The 27203-nt window shown below is 34.8% G+C and overlaps 1 protein-coding gene across 9 annotated transcripts in view; it reads right to left on the bottom strand.

Annotated features, from left to right (window-relative positions):
- Nucleotides 1–320: 320 nt before the first annotated feature.
- Nucleotides 321–27203, bottom strand: part of LOC134527248 (glucose transporter type 1) — a 562082-nt gene continuing 535199 nt past the window's right edge. For 4 of the 9 annotated variants that reach the window (XM_063359756.1, XM_063359757.1, XM_063359765.1 and 1 more), the window contains one exon: nucleotides 5276–7108. In XM_063359756.1, coding sequence (XP_063215826.1) covers nucleotides 6946–7108 — 163 coding nt within the window. In that variant the 3' untranslated portion in view covers nucleotides 5276–6945. Of the gene's footprint in view, nucleotides 2424–3294; nucleotides 4102–5275; nucleotides 7810–9481; nucleotides 11073–27203 lie in introns of those variants that run through there. The other 5 variants (XM_063359759.1, XM_063359760.1, XM_063359761.1 and 2 more) reach the window with 4 other exon arrangements.

The following is a 27203-nucleotide window of genomic DNA, read 5'->3' as shown; positions in this document are numbered from 1 at the left end:
ATATTATATTATTACAATAATTAGGGACAAGATTTTATGGTGAATTATGATAAAACCAAAATGAATTTCAATACACCATATAACTAAATGCAGGCAAATTCATGAAATGAATCAGCATTAATCAAAACTAACTCAAATTATAAAAATTTAATATTTTAATATAATAAATTCAATTAATGTAATTTATTTAGCATGAAGTTTGTACAATGTACGTACTAATCAGATTGAAAAAAAAAAAAATTTACTTTGTTTTTGATTTTGCGACTGTTATTGGTTAACTTATTTTTATATTTTGATGGTACATTTTTTAAACACACAAATATCTGCAGATTATTTTTATTGTTCCGAATAGTTAAGACAGTCTTATTACAATTTATTATGTTGTAAAAGTACATCACATATAGGTCAAATTGACACTTTTGGTGAAATAAGTACTGTGAAATATATGTTATTTGTTCAATAATACGCTACCTTTATGAACAAACAGAATTCATAAAAAAAAACAACACCGAAATACCCTGTTTTAAAAAAAATTGGCCCAAATACAAAACCATTATCTTGTTTAACATTAATATATGTCATTGTGAATCCATTTTAGTTTTATTTTTTTAGGAGTAAAAGTGAACCATTCTTTTTTAAGTTTCATCTACACTAGGCCTTTGAACTGATAGAAAAATTGAAAGGGCTTAAGCATTTAATAAATAGCTCTTAAACTGCTTTGTCAAAGAAATCTAAGGCAATGCATAGTGACCATTTCATCCATTCAACATTAACAATTAAAAAAAAAGTCTGTGTTGAGTAAAACAACTGAGCACAACAATAATGTAAAAGGTAACTGTGTCAGTTACATAAAGTGTAGTACTGCATAGCAGTGCATTTTTATTACAAAACATACATTATTACATTTCACATTTCATAGTTGGCTAGCATTAAAATTTTGATAGGTTTTAGATATTTTTCAGAAAGTACTTAGTTTCAAAATTTTACATACTACCAAGATGCCACTTTTGTAAAGTAGCAGCCACATTCCGCCATACCTTCGCTTGCAGCAAACTTTAAAAGTAACCAGCATTGAAAAAGAATCTAGAAATCTCAGAAACTTTATATTTGCAGTGCAGCACAAGTCCACATTTCTCATTTTAAATTTAGTCTATATTACAATAATGTGTGTTTTTTTATTTTGAATCATACTGAGGAACGTCATCCGTACTCCCCATATTACTAACGGTACATCTGAGGGCTACAATCTAGAGATAATTACATACTGCTACGGTACTTCTGCATACGCACATGGAAAGTATTTTTAAAAATAAAATAAACACAAGTATTTTTATTTTACAATTCAACCTTCAGGAATGCAATATATTTTATTTCTTTTTTCAAGTATGTAACAATATTTACATTTAGAATAACATACGTCTTCCCGTTTCAATGTCCCACACAGCTGCTAGGACGCAACTGTCGACGGAGGCTGGGACGACGCGTCCAATCCGGGAGACGCTAGATACGTTGTTTCACAACTTATAATTATAACAGAATCATTAGTCTGTAGTGTCTTTTTAATAAAGTGTTTATTTATCTCTACAGTCGTTTAACAGCTAATGACACCATCGCTCAATAACTGGTTTTACTGTTAAAATATTTAATTGGTTTGATTGTAATATTTTTATTGATATTGACAAACTACTAGCAGTACAAGTAGTTGGAACTTAAAACTTTTATCTGGGCATCTTAAAAAGCCTTTTTAGTAAATAAAGCAGTTTTAGTATTTTAATTTCTTTACCACAGTTTAGAACAATAAACTAATTCCCTGGATTGGAGGATAACTTTACTAGAATGATTTTTGGGGAATAATTTCATGTCAATTTTTAATTTATTATTTATAAATGTTGGCAATTCTATATCTTTGAATTACACTGTCCTTAAAATGACCTGTGGTGCATGGAATATGTCAAAAATATTTTAACAATGTGAAATTTGCAGATATGCATACCATTAAACTTAACCTCCCCTCTCCAGCACTTTTTTAAAATGAACTATTTTTAAAATGAACTATTTTTAAAATGAACTATGTCACATTTTAAGACATAAAATTACATTAAAAATTTTTTTTGTTACAATGCATGTGTATACGATGAATCACGTGCATTCTTTCTCCTTGCGCTCACGAATTTGATGTGAAAATGCCTACGGATAGACATATTCGCAACGTTCAAGGTAGCGTTTGACCACGCTGGCGTGTTGGGTCTCTATCGGCGCAGACGCCAGTCAACGCGCACACGCACTCGCTCACTCGTCTTGCGCTGGAGCCTCCCGCCAGACGTGACTGCCCGGGAGGCAGCCCCTGTCCTCAGCCGCTGGCCCCTGGCTCGCGCGGGAAGCGCCATCTTGCCCGCACGCAACACACTGGGGTGCCAGCCTTACTGCGCCGGGAGGGAGAGAAAAACCAGTATCAAACCAGAGTCTGCACTGCAGCAATGGCGACAGTTCATGGACAGAGGGGGACTAAGAACAGTTCAAGTATATATGTGTATATATGGTAGGCTTACTGACACTACTTTACATCTGATGGCTTGACTATTGATGCTAATGCTCTACTTTAATATATTTTACTTTTAAACCTTGTACTCACGACAACTATTTGAAAATTGAGCACCTGAACGTTGGTGACGTCAGTTTTTTTTTAAATGAATATACGAGATAAAAAACACTGATCATCCGTCCTTTTTTAATCTGACGAAGTGCCCTTCCACACAGTATGTACACACGGAAAAAATTTCATTCCAAGTTTCTCGTTTAGTCTGTAATTTTAAAAGTCCTGGCAGTGTATGTAATTAGAATAAGTCGCAAAACGTACACAACAGTTTTTATAATTAAAAAAATTACATGTATGTTCTTTCTCCTTTGCACAATCGTAGTTGATATTTAGTGCCACCAAATGTTTTTTACTTTTTTTAGTTTGTTTTTTGATTTGCACTCACACTCATGCATGTTTAAACTGAGGTCATATTAAAAAAAACAGCTTTAAGAACATAAAACTTTTGTAAAATATATGCAAGTATGAAGTATGTATGTACTACAAAATCAAGGGGAAAAAAATTAAATACTAAAATTTTTTAATAGCTCTTATGTGAAAAACAGAGTTTTGCATGCATTAAACCAAAGTAATGTACAATTGCAGTTTTGGTAATGAATATATGTACTGAGAATTTTCTTGGAATTCTTTCTCGCTCCACCGTGCTGTATATGTGTACTGCCTTTAAAGGTAAATTGTCTCTTAAATAGAAAAAAAAATTCTTAACTTTTTAATTTAATAATTTTTTTTGCAGTTTAAACATTTTTCTTCAGAAAAAGTTTGCTTCTAATCATCTACTTTTAGTTAGAGAAATTTTTTTAAAAACTAAAAGACACACAAAAGTTTTTTAGTTTAAATAAAATTAGGACAACATTTTATTATTTAATAAAATAGCAGAATAAGTCGGATAGTAAATCACAACACGAAGCCGTAAACAGCGGTAGTAACGACAAAAAGAGAAACTCGGCAGAGAAAGGGGCCGCAGCTAAGAAGACAAGTTCTTGCAAACGAGCAAAACGAGAACATACACATGGGGGGATGGGGGGAAGATGCAGGCCTGTGGTCGTTGGTCAGAAATTAGTTACTAAAAATATCCACTTCTCGTACTGTTCACTGCCCTTTGCAATACTTCCTCCAGCTTTGCTCTTGCGTTCGGTCATGTCCCAGGAGTTGGTAGCCCACGTCCTCTTGCTCAGACATTCGGCGCACTCTTTCCCACGACCGTCCATCGCGTGGTGGGATGCTAGCTCTCTCTCGCCATCTCTCACTGCGTCAATGGCAGGGCCGGCGGAGGCTGTGACGCAGGTACAGCACGCAAGCCTTCCCGCGATCCGAGATGAGGTCGTACAGCTGACCTTCTACCCCCGGGACGGCCAGCAGCAGCGGTAGCGGAGCGGACACGGAGAAATTACCGATGTTAAGAGTTTCCCATTGTCAAACAGCGCTGTTCGGAAAGCGTGGCGGAGGGAGCGGGGGTGGAGGCCTGGCGGCAGGCACAAGCTCTCGCGAAGAGCGCTCTGACGCAGCTGAAAAAACCACACAAACTAAGTCACTAAGTTTTTTGTGTGGGCACATGTGACTGTCATTGGTGAGGAGAGAATTACACAAAAAAAAGTGTGATTCAGCAGTATTACTATTACAAAAGAAAAAATAGCCATGCAAGGTCTTTAAAAAATAAAAGGATGCAAAGATGAGTCAAGAAGGTACAAACTAAATATGAAGGTTTGGAGTTTTTTTATGTATATTAACTCGTGGCCATTTTTTACAGTATACTTCAAATATTTTAAGTGGATTAAATTCAAGTATAGTTATCGCCGGTTAAAAAAATATGTAATTTCTGTGCACCATTCATAGTTTTATCACTCACATTTCATAGATTAAGGCGTGCACACAAGCAGTTTTAAGCAAGCAAGTATCCGTTTGTTTAAGCACAAAAAATCTTGTGCAATGACACAAACATATACAGTAGCACATCTAATCAACTAGTAAACATTTTCCATGGTTTATCGAGGTAACATTTAGTGCGTAATTGTAATCTGGCAAGTAGTGCATGTTTTGACATATTTCAAGTTCATTTTCTATTTTACTGACGTGATAATTTTTTATTTAAAATGCCATTATCCAATTAAATTTAGTGCAGAAGTTTTTAGTGCGCTGACTTTGCTGAGTGCAGTTTTACGCATACCTGGTATTGAAGCGTATGCCGAGTGCCTCCTCGGATTGTATTTAGTTGCAAATCGCCTTGGCTCAAACTGGGTCACTGCTAAATACAGAATAGCACAACCACGATACATGATGCAACACCAGCAAAAAATGTCACGAATTCAGGTTAACTTACGGGAATGTACTGGGCTGGAAGCTAGTTACAAACTATAGAATGATATTTAAATGGGATAAAATTATATTTCAAAAACTAGTTTTAAAAATGTTCAACTGACAGTATTAGATAACTTTAAGTGGTCTTGGGGTAGGCAATGAATTCATCATCTTCGCCAAGCAACATTTTAGTTTCACTTACAGACACTCTCTAAAATTTATTTTTGGATCACAGGTGATATCTTTGAGCAAGACTGATTCTGCCATAGTAGCATGTTTCCAAACCTATCCCAAAATCACATGGACCAATGAAGCTAAAAAGTTACGATGGTACAAAAACAAAAGATACAAAACAAAGGGTCAAACCAGAAATCAAACAACTACTGCTCTTCACTAGATTTATTCATCATCTCATTGACGTACATGCCAAATAACAAAAACCATTTCACAAGATATAATACAACGTATAATTAAACTAAGAAATAATAAGGAAAAATATAAACTTATAAAAACTAAAGAACTTTTATTTTAAAATAATTAAGACTCTTCTAAGTCCAGAGGCTGACTTTTAACACATTAATATAGGTTTACAAATGATGAAAAATTATGTGTTAAAACAAAACCACCCTCTGGACATTTAAAAATCATAAGTTACATTAAAATGTCCAAAAACATCTTTCAATTGCATTGACTAACAGGGTAACATCAAAAATCATGCAGAGTTATGACATGCAGGTGAAGAGAGTTTAAATACTTGGAAAAGAAAGCAATAAACAAGAGGAATTTCACATAACTAAATCTGTTTCTAATTTAAAATGAATTCTACATGTACATAGGAGTAGTGCATAACTTTTTTGGAGTAATGATAAAAAAAAGTTTCATAACATTGAATAAATTTTGATATTTGGCAAACCAACTCACTAAGCAAGAGATAAATCCAGTAAAAAAAAAAGTAAAGCTTTCTCTGAAAAAAGATAAATTTATGACTGAAAAAAAACTTGCACAAAAATACATCCAGTCGACAAAAAAATTGGTATATTTTCAAAAGACATCTGATATACAAATGCAGTTTTACATGTCATATCAGCATTCATGCCCAAAATAAGAGAACATATTCGTTAGGCGTTTATTCCACTCACAAAATAGCAAACGAGTGTGATGCCATTGACTACGACAAGAAAGGCAAAGTAAAAGAGGACTTCTCATGCTCACATTAGCTGCGACCATGTTCTCCCCATGCTCTAGGGCATTATCACATGACACTGCTACAAGGAGTGGCGTGAGGGCAAAGCACAGCATCTTAGAGCCAGTAGTCTAGAAGTCTAGCAGTCGGAGGCCGCAAAAATGAAAGGCAACCATTTAACAAAATAAAATCTTTAATAACCTTAAATCTGAAAAAAAGTTTTGCAAAATAAAAATAGATACTCAATAGCACATCGATAAAATAAATTTTGCAAAATCATTAAGGGTGTTGTGGTGGTTCTCCAATCTCAAAATATATCATAAGGTGAAATTATTACAAGAGTTTGCCATTCTGGTGGGAATGTCAATGTTTGAAGTCAAGTGTTGTGGCGGTACGTTTAAGCACTGTCAAAAACGTATTTGTGTGTGTGATATTTTATGTTATGAGAGATGTGAGATGCGAGTGTGATGCAAAGGAGAAAGTGATGGCACAGAGGAAAGTGATGCAACAAAATAAACACCGTGAGGGCAGTGGCGTGTGCCAGGAGGGGGGATATAGTTTGGGGAGGTCAATAGCCTTCCCCTCTTCGATGCTGGGCATCCACTATACCAGTTCTCCAATAAATATTTCGACAGCACTTCGCACCCAGTGCTCATTCCACGGACTGAACTAAAAATCACCACCCTTAGATGTTAAGTATTTTACGGTTGAAAATAAGCATATCCCCCTTCCTAGGCTGAATCGTGGTTACACCATTGAGCAAAGCAGTTATGGGAGGGTCAGGAGAAGGGCTGAAGGGTTGAACACGTTGGGCTCACGTCTAGCACCCAACAGTGAACAAACTAAACAAAATAAAAATTTAGCTTTTCATTTAATTTGAGTTAAAAAACAGTAGCAGAAGAACAGGGGACCATGATAGCTTACATGAGTCAGGGTACGCCTTTTCCTCGGCCACCATTAAGGCTGCGCGCTCGGTCGCAGGGGGCGGGGGGGCCCCCCGCGTCTCTAACGCATTCACACAGTTTAGCATGCTCCTGGAAAAGATTCACCACACCCTGGTTTGGGTAAGAAATGCAAGACGACCACAGCCAGGCGGCATGAAGAGAATGTTGCCCATACTCTTCGCGAGTGGCGTGAGTCAAGAGAACAGAGCATGGCACAGTTTATAGTATAACAGCCAGAATGTTTCCACGGGTGTAATGCTACCACATGAAGCACTGGACACTAAGTCATCAATACTGTACCATAATATTAATAATACTTTTTTGAAACATACTAGTTGCTGCAGAAGTTTAAGTTTTTGCACAAATATTATTGCAAATTAGTTAGATGAAAATTCTTTGTCTATAGTTTCATTGCAATTTTCCTTTTCAAATAAATAATGTTACACTGGTTCATTAGAAACCATCCTATCTAAAAAAATTCTTCAGTTATGAGCAAAAACTAGCATTAGGAATATATTAATACATTATTATTTAATTACAGAAGTAAAATAAAAATTGTAACTTTTTATAATAATATCCTAACTAACCAGATAGCTGCATGCAAATTTATAAAAATTTTTTTTAAACATATTTACATTATGTTTTATAGCATCTCCACAGATCTTTTTAAAGTCTTGTGCAAGTTTCAAAGCTTGTGCTCTGAGCTCTGAGACGTTTTAAAATTGTTGCTCAATTTGAGTGGCGTGTCCTCGACAAACGTCTCTGTGCTCGCCGACACAAACTGCTCCTTCCTGAAATTGAATCACTCAATCAGCACAGTTTCTCAACAATGCTGCCTCTTCCATTGCCGACGCTCACCCTCGAATGCTAGAAAAGCCTAGCCTCAAAGCAGGTTCCCAGGCCGATGTATAAAATCTGCCGGCATTTCTGAAGTGGAGGTGAAATTTTTCTATAGTTCGGCACTCGTGAATCTCCCTCCCATCATGTCCGCATGGTTTGGACTTTCTCTTTGAATGGTAACTGTTTTTGGCATGTTCATGCTGGGCACTGTTTCTTGGCTGGCCTGAAGACTGTCTCATTGCCACGGCAGCCAGACCTTCCCCCATGCATATGACTCTCGAGAACATTGCTGAACGAGCTCTGGACGGTTTTAAAATGTAACAAAATAATAAGGAAGAAACAAAATTATAAAATAAATGTAATAGCTAGAGAACTAAACAGATTTTACAACTGACCGGAATCCTGCCTTCAGACAAGCAGCGAAATATACGTGAATGCACAATGCAGTATCTTGGACCGAAATCTGATCATCCAGTGGAGCGAGATGGAATGGGGTGCCACATCGTTCAGAAACTCACGAAGAGCGGCCTTTGAACAGTCGACTTGACCAATACACGTCCACAACTACAGCCTTTCTAGCTCACTAGATAAAAAGAACATAAGCAGTGGTGAAGGAAATAGTACTGCAAACAAAAAAATTAATCCTTTATTTTAAACACAATACATTACTGAGAAATGGCAGTCAGCTGATTAATCACCTAAAGCAATACAATTCTCATACCATTACAACCATTATTTCTTTTAAATAAAATTTATGTTAAGTTAAACTGTGTTGCAGACTTAAAATAAATTAAAAACTGTTATAAATAAAGAATAAACTACTGCCAGTCAAATACATATGAAATATTTAAAAGGTCAAACACTTAAAAACATTAAAATAATATATATATTTAAATATGCTTGGATCTGCAAAAATAAAACTGGACACAAATAAATTCCTTTAAAATTTGGAATATGACACACTTAAACCTCTGGCATAACTGGTGGTTGTTGCTTGTGGATTTTGGTTAGTGTAATGACAACCTTGATTTGATGTGCAGAAACTATTACCAAATGTTCCTTGCATTTTCATAAACATTATGATGTTCATAAACTTAACAAAAATAAGCAGTTAATAATTTACGATTAATTAACGTTCCAATTTATAGATTTGGTTTGTTTCATTGAAATTCATTAAAATTCTGACAGAATAGGTAAAAGAATATGAAATGGCATTACCACCCATACATTTTTTTTTTTACTGAAAACAATCTGTTTGGTCTACTTGTGTTAGGTTTATTGATAACATACCAATATACTATTTTACTCATTGAGACAACCACACTACCCTAACCAACAATCAAGTGATTCATCCATATGCACGAACACCAACCACCATGTGACTGTGCCTTCCTGCATTTGATAATCTGTCACCATCAACCAACACAAATCACACCAAACTAAGTTTGTGCAATATACTTAACATATTTTAGGAACAATGGTTATAAAGGTTATGGTTTATGTCTACTAGGCTTGGCAGGCTTTTTGTGCAACTGAGTTGTAGATGTAAGAATATGGTTTGTTTTTTTAAGGAAAAAGTGAAGTGTGGCTTTTCACAAAGCTGGAAAACTGATTTACAGTTAATTTATTTTTCTTTCTGAAAAATAAGTTACTAACTTAATCATGCTATTTTCGAATGTATGCACATTACTGGTAGTTGCAAAGCCAACATAAAAACTGGGATTAAGAATTTGAAAAAAGCATTGTACAGCAAACTGTGCTTTTGTTCCACAATGTTTTAAGTTGAATGTTGCATCACTAGTGTTCACACAGTCCCTAACATGTGAATGTGGGTCACACTTGCCCATTTGTTAGGAAAACTCCACCACAGACACGGTTCAAAATGATACTACTTCTACAAGAAAAAAAGGATTACTTAAATAAAAAATATATTCAGATTTTTGAAAACTAAAAAAAATTGCAATGAACATGCATAAATAGTAAGCAAAATAACTCATACATGACTTGTTTCTTACTACTTACAACTTCTTTAAAAGCAGAAAAATTCATTGCACAAGCAAATACCATACATCAAAGATGTATTCAGTGTGTAAAATGTTGCCACAATACTGGCATCTAGCACTACGAGTAGCACAGAAGGTTCTGCTACACCAAGTGCCACAATGGGGACTAGTTTCTTTGAGTGTCTATAATGAATAGTGTAAAGTTTTTGGATTATAAATTAACATGAATAATGCGGTTTCAGGACAGAAATTTCATTGTACTGTACCTCATATTTGAAAATAGATTTAAGTTATCATTAAAATAAAATAAAAACTTAAAATGTGAACTCTTAATCCCTTCAAGTTTTCAACCACTTGTTAAATTGTTCACTTGCAGAAATACTGTGTGTAGTTTCATTAGTCACCTAATATTGATTTACTGATTTCAGTAGTCCTCTCTTGGTATTTCAAAAAAACTTGTCATCTGATAGCAGCAAGGACACATCAGGTGACTACATGTCAAAAAAGTTATGACAAAGTAACAAAACTGAAGGACTGATCAGAAAAGTCATTAAATAAAATCAAAAAATGAACAGAAATGTTGTTGGAATTCATGGAAACTTTAATTTCCAGCAACTTTATGTTTAATTGCATTTTGTTTTTATCGTCTCACTTGAGATTACAGTCGTACATTAAATGTAAATAGTGGAAGAATGCCCACGTAAATTGTGGGAATTATCTCTGAAAAGGTTTCAGCTTTCTTACTTAAAAATTTGTATGTTACTGCAAATAGTATATTTAGTCTGTATATTTAGTCTGTATAATATTTGTGCATGTATAATTTTGCATACTGTATGTATATATAATATACAAAAAAATTACACTGTTGTATAGAAAAATTTGTTAAGGTCGTGAAAATATTCTGAAATCAATTCACCAGGTAATTGCAGACTTCCTTTACAACACACACACACCAGTCAACAATAAAAATTAAGTGTTGTAGCACCCCTTTGCCTACTGAACGAGCCAGATGAATAAAAAGGTATGACCAACACACAACAAATAAAAACAAAAAGCTGCCAACAATGAGAGAACAATAACATGCAGCTAAAATAGCTGTGCGTAAGTTGTGCAGGTGACGCACACTAAACATCCGTGTACATGCAATGGCATCAACGTAACTTTTGGCAATGTCTACTCACCCATACAACCTACTGTCTCGGAAACTTCCTCTTTTGTTAACATGGAGAGAAGAGAAAATCACATTCAGTAATAACTAACGAAGTTACAGCGTAAGGAAAATGACAAAAAACACACTGAGAATAAAACACATTTCTGAATGCACAGACTAATCTCAACATGAGCATGGACACATTACTGCATTAGCAAGAGAAGAAACACAAGCCAGTGGTACCAACTGCTCGCTGGGGCACAGTGCAGTGGTTAACCTCCAGCATATGCATTTAATATACACGTGTGAATGACATCAGAGACTATGGTCAAGGCATGGCTTCCTCACGAGCCACGGTCGTTTGCTGCATTGCGCAGCCATCACACTTCACCCAGCTGCCACATGCCGGCCCTCACACTTGCTACCAATGCGACAGACAGCTCTCCTTGCCAGAGCAACTGTCTGCAGAGGCTGCCAAGTGTGCCCAGCTTCAGGAATTAGAAGGTTATTTAAAAAAAAAACCTGCTGAAAGATTGCTTTACAGAATATGCTTAAAAGCAAATCTCAGAAGCATTACATTTCCAAAGACAACATTCATTTTATTTAGTTCCTGGGTGTACTTTTACCACCAGCAAAAATGGCTAAAACAGAGATTTTCACCATGTTTTTATTCAGTATATCGTGAGTGTTTATGGAAATTAATGACCGTATAATCATATCACAGAGGATCATTCCAAACATGTTTATTTTATTGGGCCTGATATCTGGTGGACAGAGAGCTCATTAGAGACAGCAACATATTAGAGAGACAATAGTAAGACATGGCAGTCTTGTGAAAAGACTAAGGGAGAGGGTGGAGGCTAAATTCTCAGAGGCCGGCATTTTAATTCTTGGGTTTACCCTGATAATGCAAAAATTTTAATATTCATAGAATCTATAGGAAACTTGACAAGTTACCCAACATGCAAATATCATTTTTACAGTTATGGCAACAGTAATGTTTACAGTTTTTAGATTTTTTTAATTTTTATTTATTTGGTTTGAAAAGTTGTACATTAAATAACAGGTAGATGGCCAGATAAAATTATTTTACCCAGTGCCGTTGCTTCTCTCTATTGCCTGAATTTTGACCATGGCCTACAGAAAAGAATAATCTTGTAGAGATCTTGGTTAGCAATGTGAAATCATCAGGATCGCTCGAACACGATTCAAATGGGAGTCCAATGCCTTACCCGTGTCATCTTGCCCCATTTATCAGTGCCTGACGTACATCTCAACAGAGGCAAGTAGAAGATGGTATGACCAGTTAAGGCCGGTATCTTAAGACACAAAAATAAGGGTTTAGGTGTTGTATATGCTACAGTAAAAAAAGAATAAATCACATATTACCAAAAAATAAACAAATGTTATACATACAACATAATTGTGTTCCTAGTGCACGAAAGGATATTAGGGAATGGATTTTGGTGTCCTATCCATTGCCGATCTGTTTCCCAAATTCTGCACATTCTCAGAGCTCAATTTTGCGTTTATTTTGTCCAGACAGCCAACCCGCGTCTGGTGCCATCAACTCGTATATAGCCATTTTTTTGGTGTTCGGGGGATGTACCAAGTGTGTTGGTGTGCCAGAAGAAACTTTATGATAGTGAAACTATCCTGAATACATTTTAAACACTTTAATGGTCGTAACAAGAAATAATCACATTAAAAATAATACTAGATAAAATTACAAAGGAGGTTCTAATTTTGTGCAATGGTGTTACCATCTTTAGTAGTTTTGCAGTGTCAATTGTAATGATTGCAATATGTCAGCTAGAATACATTGAAACAAGTTTATAGCCTCCGGCAGGGCACAGTTTATTTCAGGATTGTTTCTCTACTGGGATTCTGTTTGCACACATTCTGGAATATGGCCCACTGGTTAGGTTACAGTTTCAGCCCAAAAAGGCAGTGCTTATTTGCTACCTTACTCAAACATTTTGGAATACCACCCTTAGTGTCTTGCAAATAGTGATGTTCAAGCCACTGTCCTTGAGCTCACTTCCTTACAGACACCAAACACGCACAATACATCCAGCCAGACAAATCTTCCATGTCTTGTTTGCAATCTACATTTGTCATCCTCACTAGTAAGCCACACATCTATCATTCCTTGCTGGAGATTGTGCAGCTGTAGCTGCCATTGAGAGTACTCTTTATTCAAATCTACAATGCTATTGACATAAGTGAATGGTAATATTGGTGCAGTCATTACTTTAATGAGTTTATAAACCCCACAGCACTGGTGGACCTGGAGTTTATTTGGCTGCTTCAACCTTAAATGAGAGTGTGTTCTTTTACACATTGCTTTCTGTAATAACAGGAGCCTAGCTTGTGACTAACAATATATTCTCTTAATGTGAAATTTGTCTTGCAACCCCAATTTCTTGCATCTCATCCTAAATTACTGACTTTCTATATAACCTGCTCTAATTATATTTACTGGAAATTCCTAGTTCATCCACAAATGTAGACAGTCATCACCCTATCATCAGATCTCAAAAACTCAATAGGTTGGTCTTAGAAACAATTGAGTTCTACAAAAATTTATGCTGCCATCAATTGGAACATGCACTCAAAAGTTACAAAGCTTAATAAGCAACAAAAAAAAAGGCAGGTTGTCTTTCAGTACTTGCCAGTAATGTTTAACATCCAACTGTGGTAACGAGTAAATTAATGTGTTCCCTTGTTGCAAATACAGTTACAATACGAAACTCTGACACATCATTTAACATAGAATTCTTTAAAATAATGCTGAGAGGATAAATCTATGCTAATTGTCTTTTCAAATACATTTCTGGAAATGAATCACATGTAGTTTTCGCACCCCTGCTCGAATTCGCTGCCGGAGTAGCTATGCCGGCTATTGAATAATTTGGTTAGCAGACCAAAATGTTACCCTATATAATGAAAATAATTTTATTTAATTATTTATTTAAATTTGTTACATGCCCACCGACAGTCTTGAGACTTTAGAGGTGGGCACGACACAAAACAAGTAAAAACAAACACAATCACAATAAAGAGAGACAGCACAGGATATACACAAAACATAAAAACAGAAATGGCATAGATACCAAAAGGACAAGATAACATGACACATTACTTAGCAAAATGTTAATTACATAATTATAAAACCTCAGTGAATACATTTACTATACACAAAATATACAGAAAAATAGATAATACAAAATATAACATGTGATTAGAGGACAAGTTAAGAGGAAGAATTTTTAATTTTAGACAATTGATTATCATTGTGATTCCTAATTAATCGGTATATGATGTCATGAAAGTTATGTAGAGTACAATATGTTTGGTATAAACGAGAATTAAATTGTGGTATTTTTAGCCCAGTGGTTTCCAGGAGATAAGTACAGTTAATTTTAGCGTTTAACAATTTTCAACAAACAGAGAATCTAAATATACTCTACGTGCACCAAGAGGAGTTAATGCAGGTGTAGGAAGGTGTTTTAAGTTTATTAAATTAATTAATTTTGTTTGTATACTTTCCAGTTTATTTGCATCGGCCGACTTGATGTCATTCCAGATTACTGAACAATATTCTAATTTGAACCTTATTAAGGCAAAATACAGGGAGAGAATTGAGTCGGAATTAGTAGCATATAAAGTAATAAATTTGATCATAGCAAGGGTTTTGCGGGAAGACATGTATAAATAGTTTACATGATTATGGAAAAATAATTTAGAATCTAGAATAACACCAAGATCCTTAATTGTTGAACATTTTGTGATTACAGAGATTTCTAAAATATAATCAAAATTAAGTGGTTGATATTTCCTTGTAAAGGATACCTATAACAAATGTTTTGTGTTTATTTAGTGTAACCAGATTAAATTTACACAAATTGTTTATTTGGGAAATGTCATTTTTTAATAAAATACAGTCATTCGGTGTTACTATATTCCTAAATATTTTTAGATCATCGGCAAAAAGTACTCCTGTAGAATGGTATAGGTAGCTCGTTTATGTATAAATTAAAAAGAAGAGGCGATAATGTGCCTCCTTGAGGGACACCAGCAGAGATACTAAATAGGGAAGAATTGTGGTTATTAATTGTAACATAAAAATTTCTATTATTTAATTAGAAAACCAGTTTGTAAAATTTTGAGTTAAACCAAAGTTAAACAATTTTTTAAGAAGTATAGAATGGTTCACAGTGTCAAAAGGCCTTGGCTAAATCAAAATAACAGGCATCCACTTGCCCTCTGTTGGTAACCTCTCTGTGTATAGGATTTAAAAAAGTAAGCAAGTTAGTGGTGGTCGATAAACCTTTCCTAAAACCATGCTGACTGCTTGATAAACTGTTCTTAAGCTGGAAATTTAAAAATCTAAAAATTATTTTTTCAAATATTTTAGAAAACCCATTGAGTAGAGAAATAGCCGTGATTGGAGATATAGTCAATGATTTCTTTTTCCTGTAACACTTAGGAATTTTCTGGAAAAAAGAGAGAGAGAGAGAGAGCGAGAGAGAGATAATCGAGCTGTTACAGGATACTTCTCCCTTCCTCTTCTTTGTTGTTGCTGTGAAGGCTGCCCCTCCTCCTTCTCTCCCCCCTGTACATGCCAGTCCATCTATCCCCCACACTCTTTAATACTGTTAATTTTGCTTTCAGAACGACTCTTTTACGCCGCAGCGACCAAACGTTTTTTAAAACTGCCTGCTTTTTAAGTAAATTACACCATTAACAATATTTACAGTCTTAAATGTTAATTGCTCCTCATAAGAAATGCCAAAAAATGTGGTTGGTGCAAGGCACTGAGCTGAAATGCTTAAAAAAGACTGTGTATATGCATCCAATGCCATTACATTAATTTGCAAATACTGCAACTGCTGAGCTACATTTGAAAGATAAGATTCCGTTGTAAAGCACGTGAAGTAACAAACATGTGAACCACGCAAAAATACTCTAGTGAGTATGATGATAAACAATGACCCTTCTGCTCCAGTATTCAGGACTTTAAATAAGTTTTTCAACCCTAAGAACATCATCCTTAACACGTCAGATGATTTTATTTCACTAATGAAAACTTTTTCCAAAATCATCAATTTGAGAACATCAAAATGCTGAAGAGTTACAAAGACCTTAAAGAAAATGTGCAAGAGATTTGCAAGAGAGAAAAGCACAAATATGTTGAAAGTGCCGACTTCTCCAAGTATAAATAACGATCAGTTAGCACTAGCAGTCTACATGCTGTTTGTCAACCTACAAACAATGTTGAAGTGGATGTTTACTTAGTAAAAACATCTTATCGTTACAGACATAAGGCAGAACCTGAAAGAAAGCAATGTTTAAATTTTCACTATCCTGTGTTTTGATGACTAAATTCAACACCTAAGTTACAGTTAAAATTTGTATGCATCTTTAGTTTTAAATGTAACAAGATAAAACAATTCTAAACTAGAAATTCTGTGAAATTATTAATAATCATTAGGTTATGGTTTTAACTGTTTGAAAACTAAATGCAGTCAAATAAAAGTGCACAAAAAATAAAATAACCTCCCTTTTTGTTGCAAATTTTGTGAAAATAACACCGCTTTTAAGAAAAAAAGACCTCCCTTTTTTTTTCAGGTCTCTACTCCTTTGCAGTATGTGACGTACGTACGGGCAGTAGTCAAAGCCCAGTTCGAAGTTCCGCCCCCAGGGGCAGCAGCTACAGACTGGCGCTGTCAATGGCAGCCTTGTGCGTGTATTTGTTTCTGTTGTGTTAACAACATTAGAAATAGAAGGACAGAGAGCGTCGAGAAGTTCATACTGTATGCTTTTTCAGAATATCTAGACACAGACTGGCTGCCAGATTACTTGTATTTAATTGTTTTGGGTCTTCGTGACGTCACTTCCACTTTGTGCGCGTGACAGTGGCATCTGGCATCCTGTCTCCAGTCCAACCAGGGTTTCCATTGCTAGTACCTTCATACTATATTTAGTACTTTTTAAAGATTTGAGTTTTAGTATATTTACCCACATCTGGTACTTTTTTAAGGTGAAAAATGCTGTGGGACAGCAAATGTTACCACTTTTAACAACATTAGTCAGAGCTTTCTGTGCCTCCCTCTTATCAGCAAAAACTAAAATATTTTCAACAGCAACATTAAAATAAGTAAATTACAAAACAAACTACAATTTACTTTAGGTTAAATGGACTACTTAAAAAAAAAACATTTTGAAACATTCGTCACCTATTCAAATTGATTCAGAAAAACTAATTAAATTAGCAGCTGAAAAAAAGAATACTTTGTGTTTTTTGCCTAAGTCAGAACCCTGTGAAAGTAATAATATAATATTAACATTTGTTTGCTGTGTAATTATTTAAAATTATACGAAAGTACTATTCTAAATCGGGACATTTGTTTCCTTGACTGGAAGAGACAGTTCACAATGTTTACAATACGTAAGTTGAGTTTTGACTATTTTTTCTGTGTGTTAGTTCAGTGGCCTGTCGGGGTCTGACATCATCATGAAGAGCTTCTTCACTTTTTATTCTCTAAGCAATTTTCACTGCAATAGTTTAGTTATAAACTTTATCTTTCCTATGAAGGAAGGAATATCACCTTCATAGCATGTTAAATTTGTGAATGATATTTTATTCTTTTCAATATTTTGAATGCAAATATGTTTATTTTCTAGGTTTAATGATCATGCTTTTATGAAACAACTTTCTCAATATTTTATCTTTGCTTGCTAAATTAAATAAACTTTTACGACTACAGATATAAAAAGTCTAAAATATTGTATAGATACTAACTTTTAACATTAACTGTGATTGGTCTCTTTCAGTTAAGGTAGGTCCTAGCAGTTTTAGACACCTTATGGTTTTATTTAAAGCAAGAGTGTTGCTTGAAGGAATTAAAATTAGAATGTGTGATATCTAAAGTGCTGAAAGTTAGTTGTGGTACTGAAAAGGTCTAGTTAGGAAATTCATTAGAAAATATAAAGATGGTCATTTAAACCAAGGCACAAATTTTAACACAGAATTCATACTACAAATTTAATAAAACACAGTTGATCTCAAATATAGGAGAATCCAAATGAAGAATTTCCCAGTGGCAATAAATGAAAATCTGATATATAGATAAATCATATTGGTTCTATGGCTTCATGATTGTGATAATTTAGAAAGATGACATTATGTATTAAGTTCCGGAGACTTGAATCAACTCATCTCAAAATTATAAGGATTTATTTTCGACAGGGATTCCATTGAGGACCACCAACCAAACAAAAGAAGACATCAGAGGTTCGCAGAGACAGAGTTCCTGGTTACACTGCAGTGAATTGCAGCAAGACTCCAGTTCCGAGTCCACATTCTTCAAGATCCTGATTGAGTGCAGTGTCAACGAGGCCAGAGGTCGTCCGGAGTTCCCAAGACAGAGTTCCCTGGATGAAGTGGAGATATTTGCAGTGCTAACAGCATACTTTGCAGTTGAACGCCATTCCATCAAGATCGTCCGAAAGAGGTTGATCAGTATCGAGGCGATGTGTGTGACGATATTACACACATTCTAATCACGTGACCCAGCTAGTTAAGTCCATGTACCTAATTTAACAGAGATCTTGACATAATTATAGTCTACCTATAAGTTTGTGTCTAACTAGTTGATATTTATGTTAAAATTTGTATTTTATTTATATAACACTAATTTGAGATTATTGTTACACAGAAATTCAATATTATCAAATGAATTTGGAAATTATCAATTTTAAATTTTGAAGAAATTAAGTGACATTACAAGTTCCCTATTATTTATCTATTTTACACCATTTCTTGTAATTTTATCCCAGAAGTTCGATCTACTGCCGCTGAGTTATCTTAAGTCTTGGTAAATTAATTGGAATTTTCATACTACGTATAACTAGATATTAAATTATAATAATTTGAAGTATTGAAATACAATAGTTTGAACTTGATTAAACATATTGAATTATTGAATTTGATTATATTTGAAGTCATATTCTGAAATCACTGAATTTATTTGAAAACTAGCCAAGTGAAGTGAATCACATGTAAATTTTACTAAAACTCTACTATTGCATTGATAAAAGCTGAACTTACGATACGAAAGTTACGATGCTCATGTGTCTCAAATATTATTGAAAATATAAGTACAGTTTAGATAGTTTATCTGGATATTATTTTCAATACTTTATTTAACTATGGTGCCAAACTTTATCATTAAATAATTTATTACATTTTGTAGAAATTGTTTTGTTGTAACACAATCTAAATTAACATTGAGTTTGAACTGCTAGTGCATTACTGTTAAGATTGATTTGGTCAACAGTTTTCGAACATAGACACAGTACACATAGGACAAAGGTCACTGTCGTGAGCTGCCCCGCGTACCAGTGTTTTTTTTTTGAGTTGGCGGACCTAATCTCCCTCTCCACCATGCGGCGACACAGACTAACAGATAAAGGTTATAACATTTAAAAACGTTTTTAAAAGAAAATTGTGCGCACAGTTGAATCGCTTAAAGCTAAAGTGCGACCAACATAAGTGTGGCATTCATGTCAATCTGCGTGCCGTAATACTTCTAGTTTTGTCTTAAATACTTGAACACGATGCATTATGAGTGATCAAGCACGTACAGTTACTGGCAGCTGAATGGGCAGACGTTGCTTTTGTTTGTGTGAACTCCTTGCCACTGGCTAGACTGAGTTCACGGCCCAGTCTGTGGCCAGGCGACAATGGCACAGCACTAAGGCATACACGTGGACGTAAAAAAATTTGGTCCTCTACACTCCATAGCCGTAATTTAACTTGCCTTAGCTGATGTTTGTACAACAGCCGATAGCGTAGTCAGACCTGACGTGCATCTCTTCCCCCCCTTGTTTGGCTAACTGTATTCACAGAACATCTGTTGTTTACAAAAGTGGAAACAGACTTCATGGCGTTGTGCCAGACCTTTTTTTTTTGCCTGTGGAGATTTTGCGCTAACTGAAATTTACAGATGTGCTATTCAAGACTGGGGTAGTAAAATTAACATCACACTAAATAAATCCGTGCTATCTGAAGACGTGCTAAGTGATGGATAGGTGTACCATTCTAATCAATAAGGTATTTCGATAACTGAAATAAATTAGACATAAATAGTTGTTTCAATGACTGGTTCTGAGAAATTTACGAAAATTGTGTCCACACTCAGTTTTGTGTGTTATAAACATTATGTTATAAGCTTTATATTTTTTTATGAAAACGGTACCATTATAGCTACTCGAAACATACATAATTTTAGTGTACTCATCTCAAAATAAAAAAATTAAATAAATATCATTTCCGCATCGTGTCCCATTCTCAATATTACAATGATGATATATTTATTTTGTTTTACGAAAATAGCTATTTTGATATAATTAATTTCTTTAAAAAATACTGTATTTTACAGTAAATATCCTTTCCATTGTATACCAAGAACAAAATTATAAGATTTAATTTTATCTGGGTCCCCAAAAAAATATCATTCCCTCACTTTTTTACTAACACTTGCATTGTACTTTTGAATTAGATAGTATATTGCAGCACTTATAACATTTTGTATTTGGCAGTACTGCCAATGTAACCAGATCAGCATTGTTGTACGGTGCGAAGAGATGTATTGCAGTCAACTAATTTTCGTTTCATTATTTAAATTTTACATTTTTATGTATCATTCCTTCACCTCAAATTCGAACAAAGTAATTATTTTATTTTGTAATAATTGTTATATTGCTTTACATATTTTGCCTTAAGTTGCAATTTAATTTGAGGTCATGCACAACCATTTTTTGCAGGCTATATTCGAATTTATCATTCCCTCACTATCATTGCCTCATCAAAATTATTAATGAGGGAATGAGAATTTATGAGAGATAACAATAAAATATTGAAGATCTCAGTCAATTTAAATAAATATATTTATTAAAATGTTAAAAAACAAGATGTGTAAAAATAAATTCATGATTAAATAAAAGTTGATGATTTTTATTTGAATTAAATGTCAATTTAGCAATAATATAAAAAAACCTCATTCCCTCACCTATCTATATAATCATTCTCTCATAATTGATTTTTTTCATGTCCATACTATTTTCAATTAAATTGAGAAATGTTAGGGACCACATAGTCAGTTGAGTTAAGGCACTTGTGTACTGTGTATTTTATACAAAAGTTGTCAACTAAAGCAAATTATTAGAGACCGGAAAAATTCGCGAATTCATTTCGCGATAGGTTAAAATACAAATAGTTATACCTCAGTGCTGCCTCTGCTATTAGCTCACAACTCACCTGGGTGACTCTGGGCCAATGAGAAACGCCCGACCAAAGCTTTATCGAATCATAGGCTGCTACGTTGGGACGTCTCACAAGACAGCAGCCAATGAGTGGGTGACATTTGACCGAGTGTATGTAGAACTAAGGAGTTCATCCGGCATGTCATTGAACCCGCAAATTTTTCCGGTCCCTACAAATTATATATTTTTTATTTTGAAAATTCATATTTCTCAATTTTGTGAGAACTAGTAAAATGTTATTAAATAAAGAAACAAAACGTAGACTCTTTATGCACTGTCTTATATTGAGCAGTCCTATTGCACAGCCTCTTAATATACTATCCTGTTGTACTATTATTTAATGTATTGCACTAATTATTTAATGTTTTCCACCTCCTATCATCTTAATCTTCATATGCCTCGTAAATGAAATCCTACAGGACTACTAGTGTGTGCTTCCTGACATGCTGTTAGCACTTCGCCCGCTGTTCGACATCCTGTCCTTGTGTCCTTCCACTCCCGAATCCGATATCAACACACTCAACCGAACAACCTCACAAGCACCATCTTGCTGACGACCCGCAGGGCCACCAACGTCTCCACTACACATGTCCTACACGACAACTACTAAATCACTGTCCTCTTCTTCCATGTTCTCAGTTGACATTAGGTTTAGATAGAAGTCATGGAAGATTTGTGGAACATATCTAAGTAGGTGCTTGATGTCCTTTAACTTGTCTGCAGAAATAACATGGCCTTGGGGATTAAGATACTCCAACGCAGGGTCAGCAAAATTAGGAGGTACTCCATTTAGTTTTTTTTTAATGTCTAGTTGATAGCAGGGAACTTCCTTGTCATGTATGTACTTAAACTGCAAAATGCCTGGTTTGTCTTTTTGGATTTGTATTTTCATCATTCATGGCCATGAAACTGTTTCTTTTTGCACATCTTTCCTTTGATTTGTAATATGTGTTTCTAAACTTTTAGTTGAGAAGAAATCTTCAGTAAAATTTTTGTTACCTCAAAAAGACGTTTATTTTGTTTGGAGGATTTTAAAATCTCAACAAAGTCTTCAAAACTGTAAATATTATCTTTTTTTGCGAATTTTATTTTCAATTTGACTGATGTCTCTCATTCGCCAAATAGCTGTGTCCACTCAGACAAAACATTTGAACAATTATATCTTATGGAATGTCTGGTTGCGCTACAAGGTACATGTAAGCCAAAACTATCTTGATATTTCTGTTTTGGCCTCCACAAGTAGTTTAGTGCATTCAACATTCTGTTGTACATACTTCTTAAGGCAAGATGCTACTTCTTGGGAACCTCATGAGGCAATACCTTCATGCCAAATAAACATGTACGCCTGTTCAGAAATTATATTCTGAATACCAAAGTTTAAGACACTTAACTGCCGTTTATAATATGCTTCATTAGTAGTTACCGTGTTTTCTCGTATAATCGTCGCACATTTTATTCTAAAATCAAGTTTGATAAGTAGGGGTGCGTTGATTATGCGGAAAAACAAATTTTTGTTAGGTAAAGTTATTCATAAAAACAAAACCTGTTCATGGAAAGTACGTTTATTTAAAAAAAGGTGGCGTATACAATAGCACGCAAAACAATCTATATTAATAATTTCTTAAACAAAAACTTTCCTTCAACTTTAAATAGAAAAACCAAAACTCTAATGCGAACGCAAGCCACTTAAATCTGACGTGAACTAAAGTGTCGTAGTACACACTTGCCACGAAAGAATGCGGGCTATCAAATGTAGTTAACTCAGCACCTGACAGAGAGCGCGCGTTGCATCCAATTGGGGAGATATCGATATTCGACTACGTGCGTGCGCTCTATACGGGAAGCAACATAACCAAACATGAATGATGCGCTGGCTACATTTTTATAAGCGGTACGCCGCGGTAACGCAGACAATCAGATAAAGGAAATACAGTTTAAAAACGTCTTTAAAAGAAAATTTACACGTCAGACAACTTTGTATTTCCGTTAATTAAATAAACAAGAGGTAATAACCGAAATTAATTTTTACATTATACCTACACCGCGGCGACGCAGACGATCAGATAAAGGAAATAACGTTTTAAAACGTCTTTATAAGAAAATTTACATGTCAAACAACTTCGTATTTTTCCGTTAATTTATTAAGTAAGTGGTAATGACCGAATAAATATTAGATTTCTACTTTAAAATACATCGTTTTATAGGGAAATGATACCTACACAAAGCGCTCAGCATCTACTAGCGGGACCAAAAACATCATGCGACGTTTACGCGAGAAGTTTTTTTTATCCTAATTTTGACAGCCTAAAATATGGTTGTGACGATTACACGCGTGCGACCATTATGCGATAAAACACAGTAGTTATCTTGGGTAGCGGGAAAACTTTCTGTAAGTGGAAAGAAATAACATGAACATTGCCCATTTTCCCATTCGCAACATCATCTTGAATGGTTGTAGATTTTTCTGCTTGTCTGTGATTATGTTCTTGCTCAGATTTTAGTTTAGCAAGAATAACATTATTTTCCAGATTTTGCTGCGACTCCACTGCATCTATTTGCACCTTTAAACGATCATATTTTTTGCAGGTGTCCTTTTTAATAGATTTAAATTTGAGGTTGAATTTCCAGCGAAATACTCTTTTGTAGGTAGGTAGGTACCTATTTATGCTGACACAATTTACCCGCCAAGCGTCTCCATTATCATCTTTCTCTAAGTTATGTTTTTTTTTTTTCATGCTTTCCCTATACATTTCATACATTACAGTCATATTCAATCTAATTGGAAGATACTTGCAATCAGGAGAGTCTGATCGTCTGTAGTGACTTTTGTAGGCAGGAATGATGAACTGTGCAGTCGTACTTTTAAAAGCTTTTCATCGTAGGTCGCATTTGTTGAATTATGCTTACCTCGCTTATTTATCAAAGAATTACTACAGTTAGCTTTTAACAATGCTCTGTGTATTCTGGTACTATTAACATCCCAGGTTTTCATGAACATGGCTTTATATATGAGAACATTATTAGACCCTGACTTAAGGTAGTACTCTCGAGTTTCTGACCCTTTACTCTCTTCTTTCTTTCTTTTTTGCTTAATTGCAACAACTTAATAATTGCATTAGTAAGAATAGCTGTCTGGGTCTCCCATGATGCATTACTGTAAAACCTTTCTGTAAGATAGATGCTGTAAGGTTGGTACACACGGTGACGGGAACTATGAGTCGAGGTGTATGTAACTAGAGGTGTGTGTTCATTATTGTAATAGAAATGGTGCAATGTTCGGTTATCATAATGGTTGAATAAACAATAATACACTTTCAAAGTATTTACACCTTTCAGCATACATAATATTTTCTGCACATTTCAACTGACAGTGAAAGTCAAACTCATCACACACTTTATTTGGAACTATATTTTCCTTTAACAATAATATAAGACTCACCAGAATTGCGTTAACATAATCTTACATTTTTTTCCCATACAACAGGGTTAGAAAATCGATTTTTCTTTGATTTTTCCAGTGGCCCAATAAATTCATCATCCATGACTTCATTAATAGGCCAGTTTTCTTTGCTACCTCTCTAGGTGGAAGCGTTGGCACTGTCGTTAGACAGGATTTCAGTGTAGTTTATATCTTACAGTGCATGGGTTGAAGTGGCTGCATGGTTGATAGGCAGGATTTCTGCATTGTTTATAATTTGCAGTGGCACTGAAACAGCTGCTCCACCTTCAGCCAAATCACTCTCTTGAAGAAATTTATAAGAGTTTGCCAAGGAAAAAAATCAGCATTAAGAAGAAAAGAAGAAAATTTCATCATCCGATCTTGAAAACCCAAAGAAATATATAGGCCAAAGTTTTTATCATGAAAATATATTAAAAAAACAATGCGGAAATGTTTCGTGATAACTGGCTGCTTGCCGTTAACAAATAAATACATATGCAGCTCGCAGGCAGTGTTGTTAAAAGTACTCGGAAAAAGTAATTGGGCTCAATTACAATTACTGTGGTGACAATGTAACTAATTACAAGTAAAAATTACTTTACATAGAAGTAATCAGTAAAATTACAATTACAATTACAATTACTTTCCGCTACCATTTTAAAACTGACTTACGATTCAATTTTTTTACACACTGTTACATTAATATCTTCTAAATATATAGGTATATAACTCAAAGGTGACTGACTGACTGACATAGTGATCTATCAACGCACAGCCCAAACCACTGGACGGATCGGGCTGAAATTTGGCATGCAGGTAGATGTTATGACGTAGGCATCCGCTAAGAAAGGATTTTGATTTATTCTACCCCCAAGGGGATATATATATATAAAAGCGAAATACCACTCACTGACTCACTCATCACGAGATCTCTAAAACTATACACCCGATTGACTTGAAATTTAGCATAGTTACTCATTTTTTGATGTAGACGCTCACTAAGAACGGATTCTGCGTAAATTCGATCCCAAGGGGAGTTTCGGGGGTGTAATATATCAAAATTTCCAGTTTTTGGTAGGAAATCACCATGGCAACGGCTGTTGCATTGTTGATGCTTAATTCGTCTCTATGGCAACGACTATTTCATTGTTAGTGCAGTCCTCATCACCGTTGAAATTTTGCGGGTACTTTAAATATATACTTTAAGTATATTATATATTTTACAGACTTGAAACTTCACAGTAATGTTCCTTATGTTACGCAGGATGACATTTTCTGAACATTAGATCCCATGGGTGGTTAAAACCAGGCAACAGTGGGTACTTTGTCTGCATGAGAACAGGATTTTGCATTGTTCACGCCTTCTGCGTCTCCATGGCAACGGGCATCGCGCGGCAGTGGCGTACCCACAAGGAGGGGCATGTATAATGAGCGGCGCAAGAATGATCTGCCTGTAGACTGCCGTAGCAAAGTACGGGTACATCAGTTGTACGTTTTGTGCACGAGTCGGGAAACAATCGGTGCTATTCATTTTCTCTCCGGTACATTATATAGCATTGTAAATAATTTTCACTGAATTTTTTTTAATTTACCATTACTGTAAATGGGATATGTGGCTTAATTGTTTTCCATTAGTATAGCCGTGCGAAGCCGGGTCGGGCAGCTAGTACATACATATATGTTTTGTTAAAAAAATGATTTCATGTAATGATTAAATTTATTATCTTTAGTTAAATGAATAATATTTGAGGACAAACTTGCTTGAATAACATCATACAAGTAACCTTCATACCTGTAATAAAAGTAACATTCTTTAAATTTTGGAATTGACCTTACAAAACAATTACAATCGTGGAAATACAGTAGCTAATGTCAGTAAATGTTGTAAAGAACAGTGTTAATACATATCATTAATAAAATTCATTATCTAGTTTCTTTACCGTGATGTGTTTCCTTAAATTTGAAGCAGTGCTCTATGCTGATCTGAGTATTTTATTTCCCAAACATAACTTACACTTCACAGACATATTCTCTTTGCTCTGTTTCCCAGATAATTCAAAATATTTATCAAGGTAACTAAACAGAAAAATTCTATCTTCATTATTAACGACTTCTTCAGCATTTGAATTTGTCGCAGTATCACTCCGGTTACCTATACCATCCATGATTGCGATGCATTTGCGAGTAGTGGACACAACAAAAGTAAACAAAGTGAAGACAAAAAGGCAAAGATATCTTGAACCTGACAAGCCACTTATGTGCTTAGTCATTTTAGATCATAGCTGTTGTGCATACGATCGTAGCACTACAAGCGTAAAATTATAAATTTACTAATACAAAAATGTATGTTCTTCTTGTTCTTAATTGTATTCAATATACGTTCCAAGAATAAAAGTAACGGCAAGTAAATATAAAGTATCG

Source organism: Bacillus rossius, chromosome 1 (assembly GCF_032445375.1).
Source record: "Bacillus rossius redtenbacheri isolate Brsri chromosome 1, Brsri_v3, whole genome shotgun sequence".
In the NCBI taxonomy this organism is placed as follows: domain Eukaryota; kingdom Metazoa; phylum Arthropoda; class Insecta; order Phasmatodea; family Bacillidae; genus Bacillus; species Bacillus rossius.
Note: the sequence above shows the minus strand (reverse complement) of the source record. Positions and strands in the feature narration are given on the sequence as shown.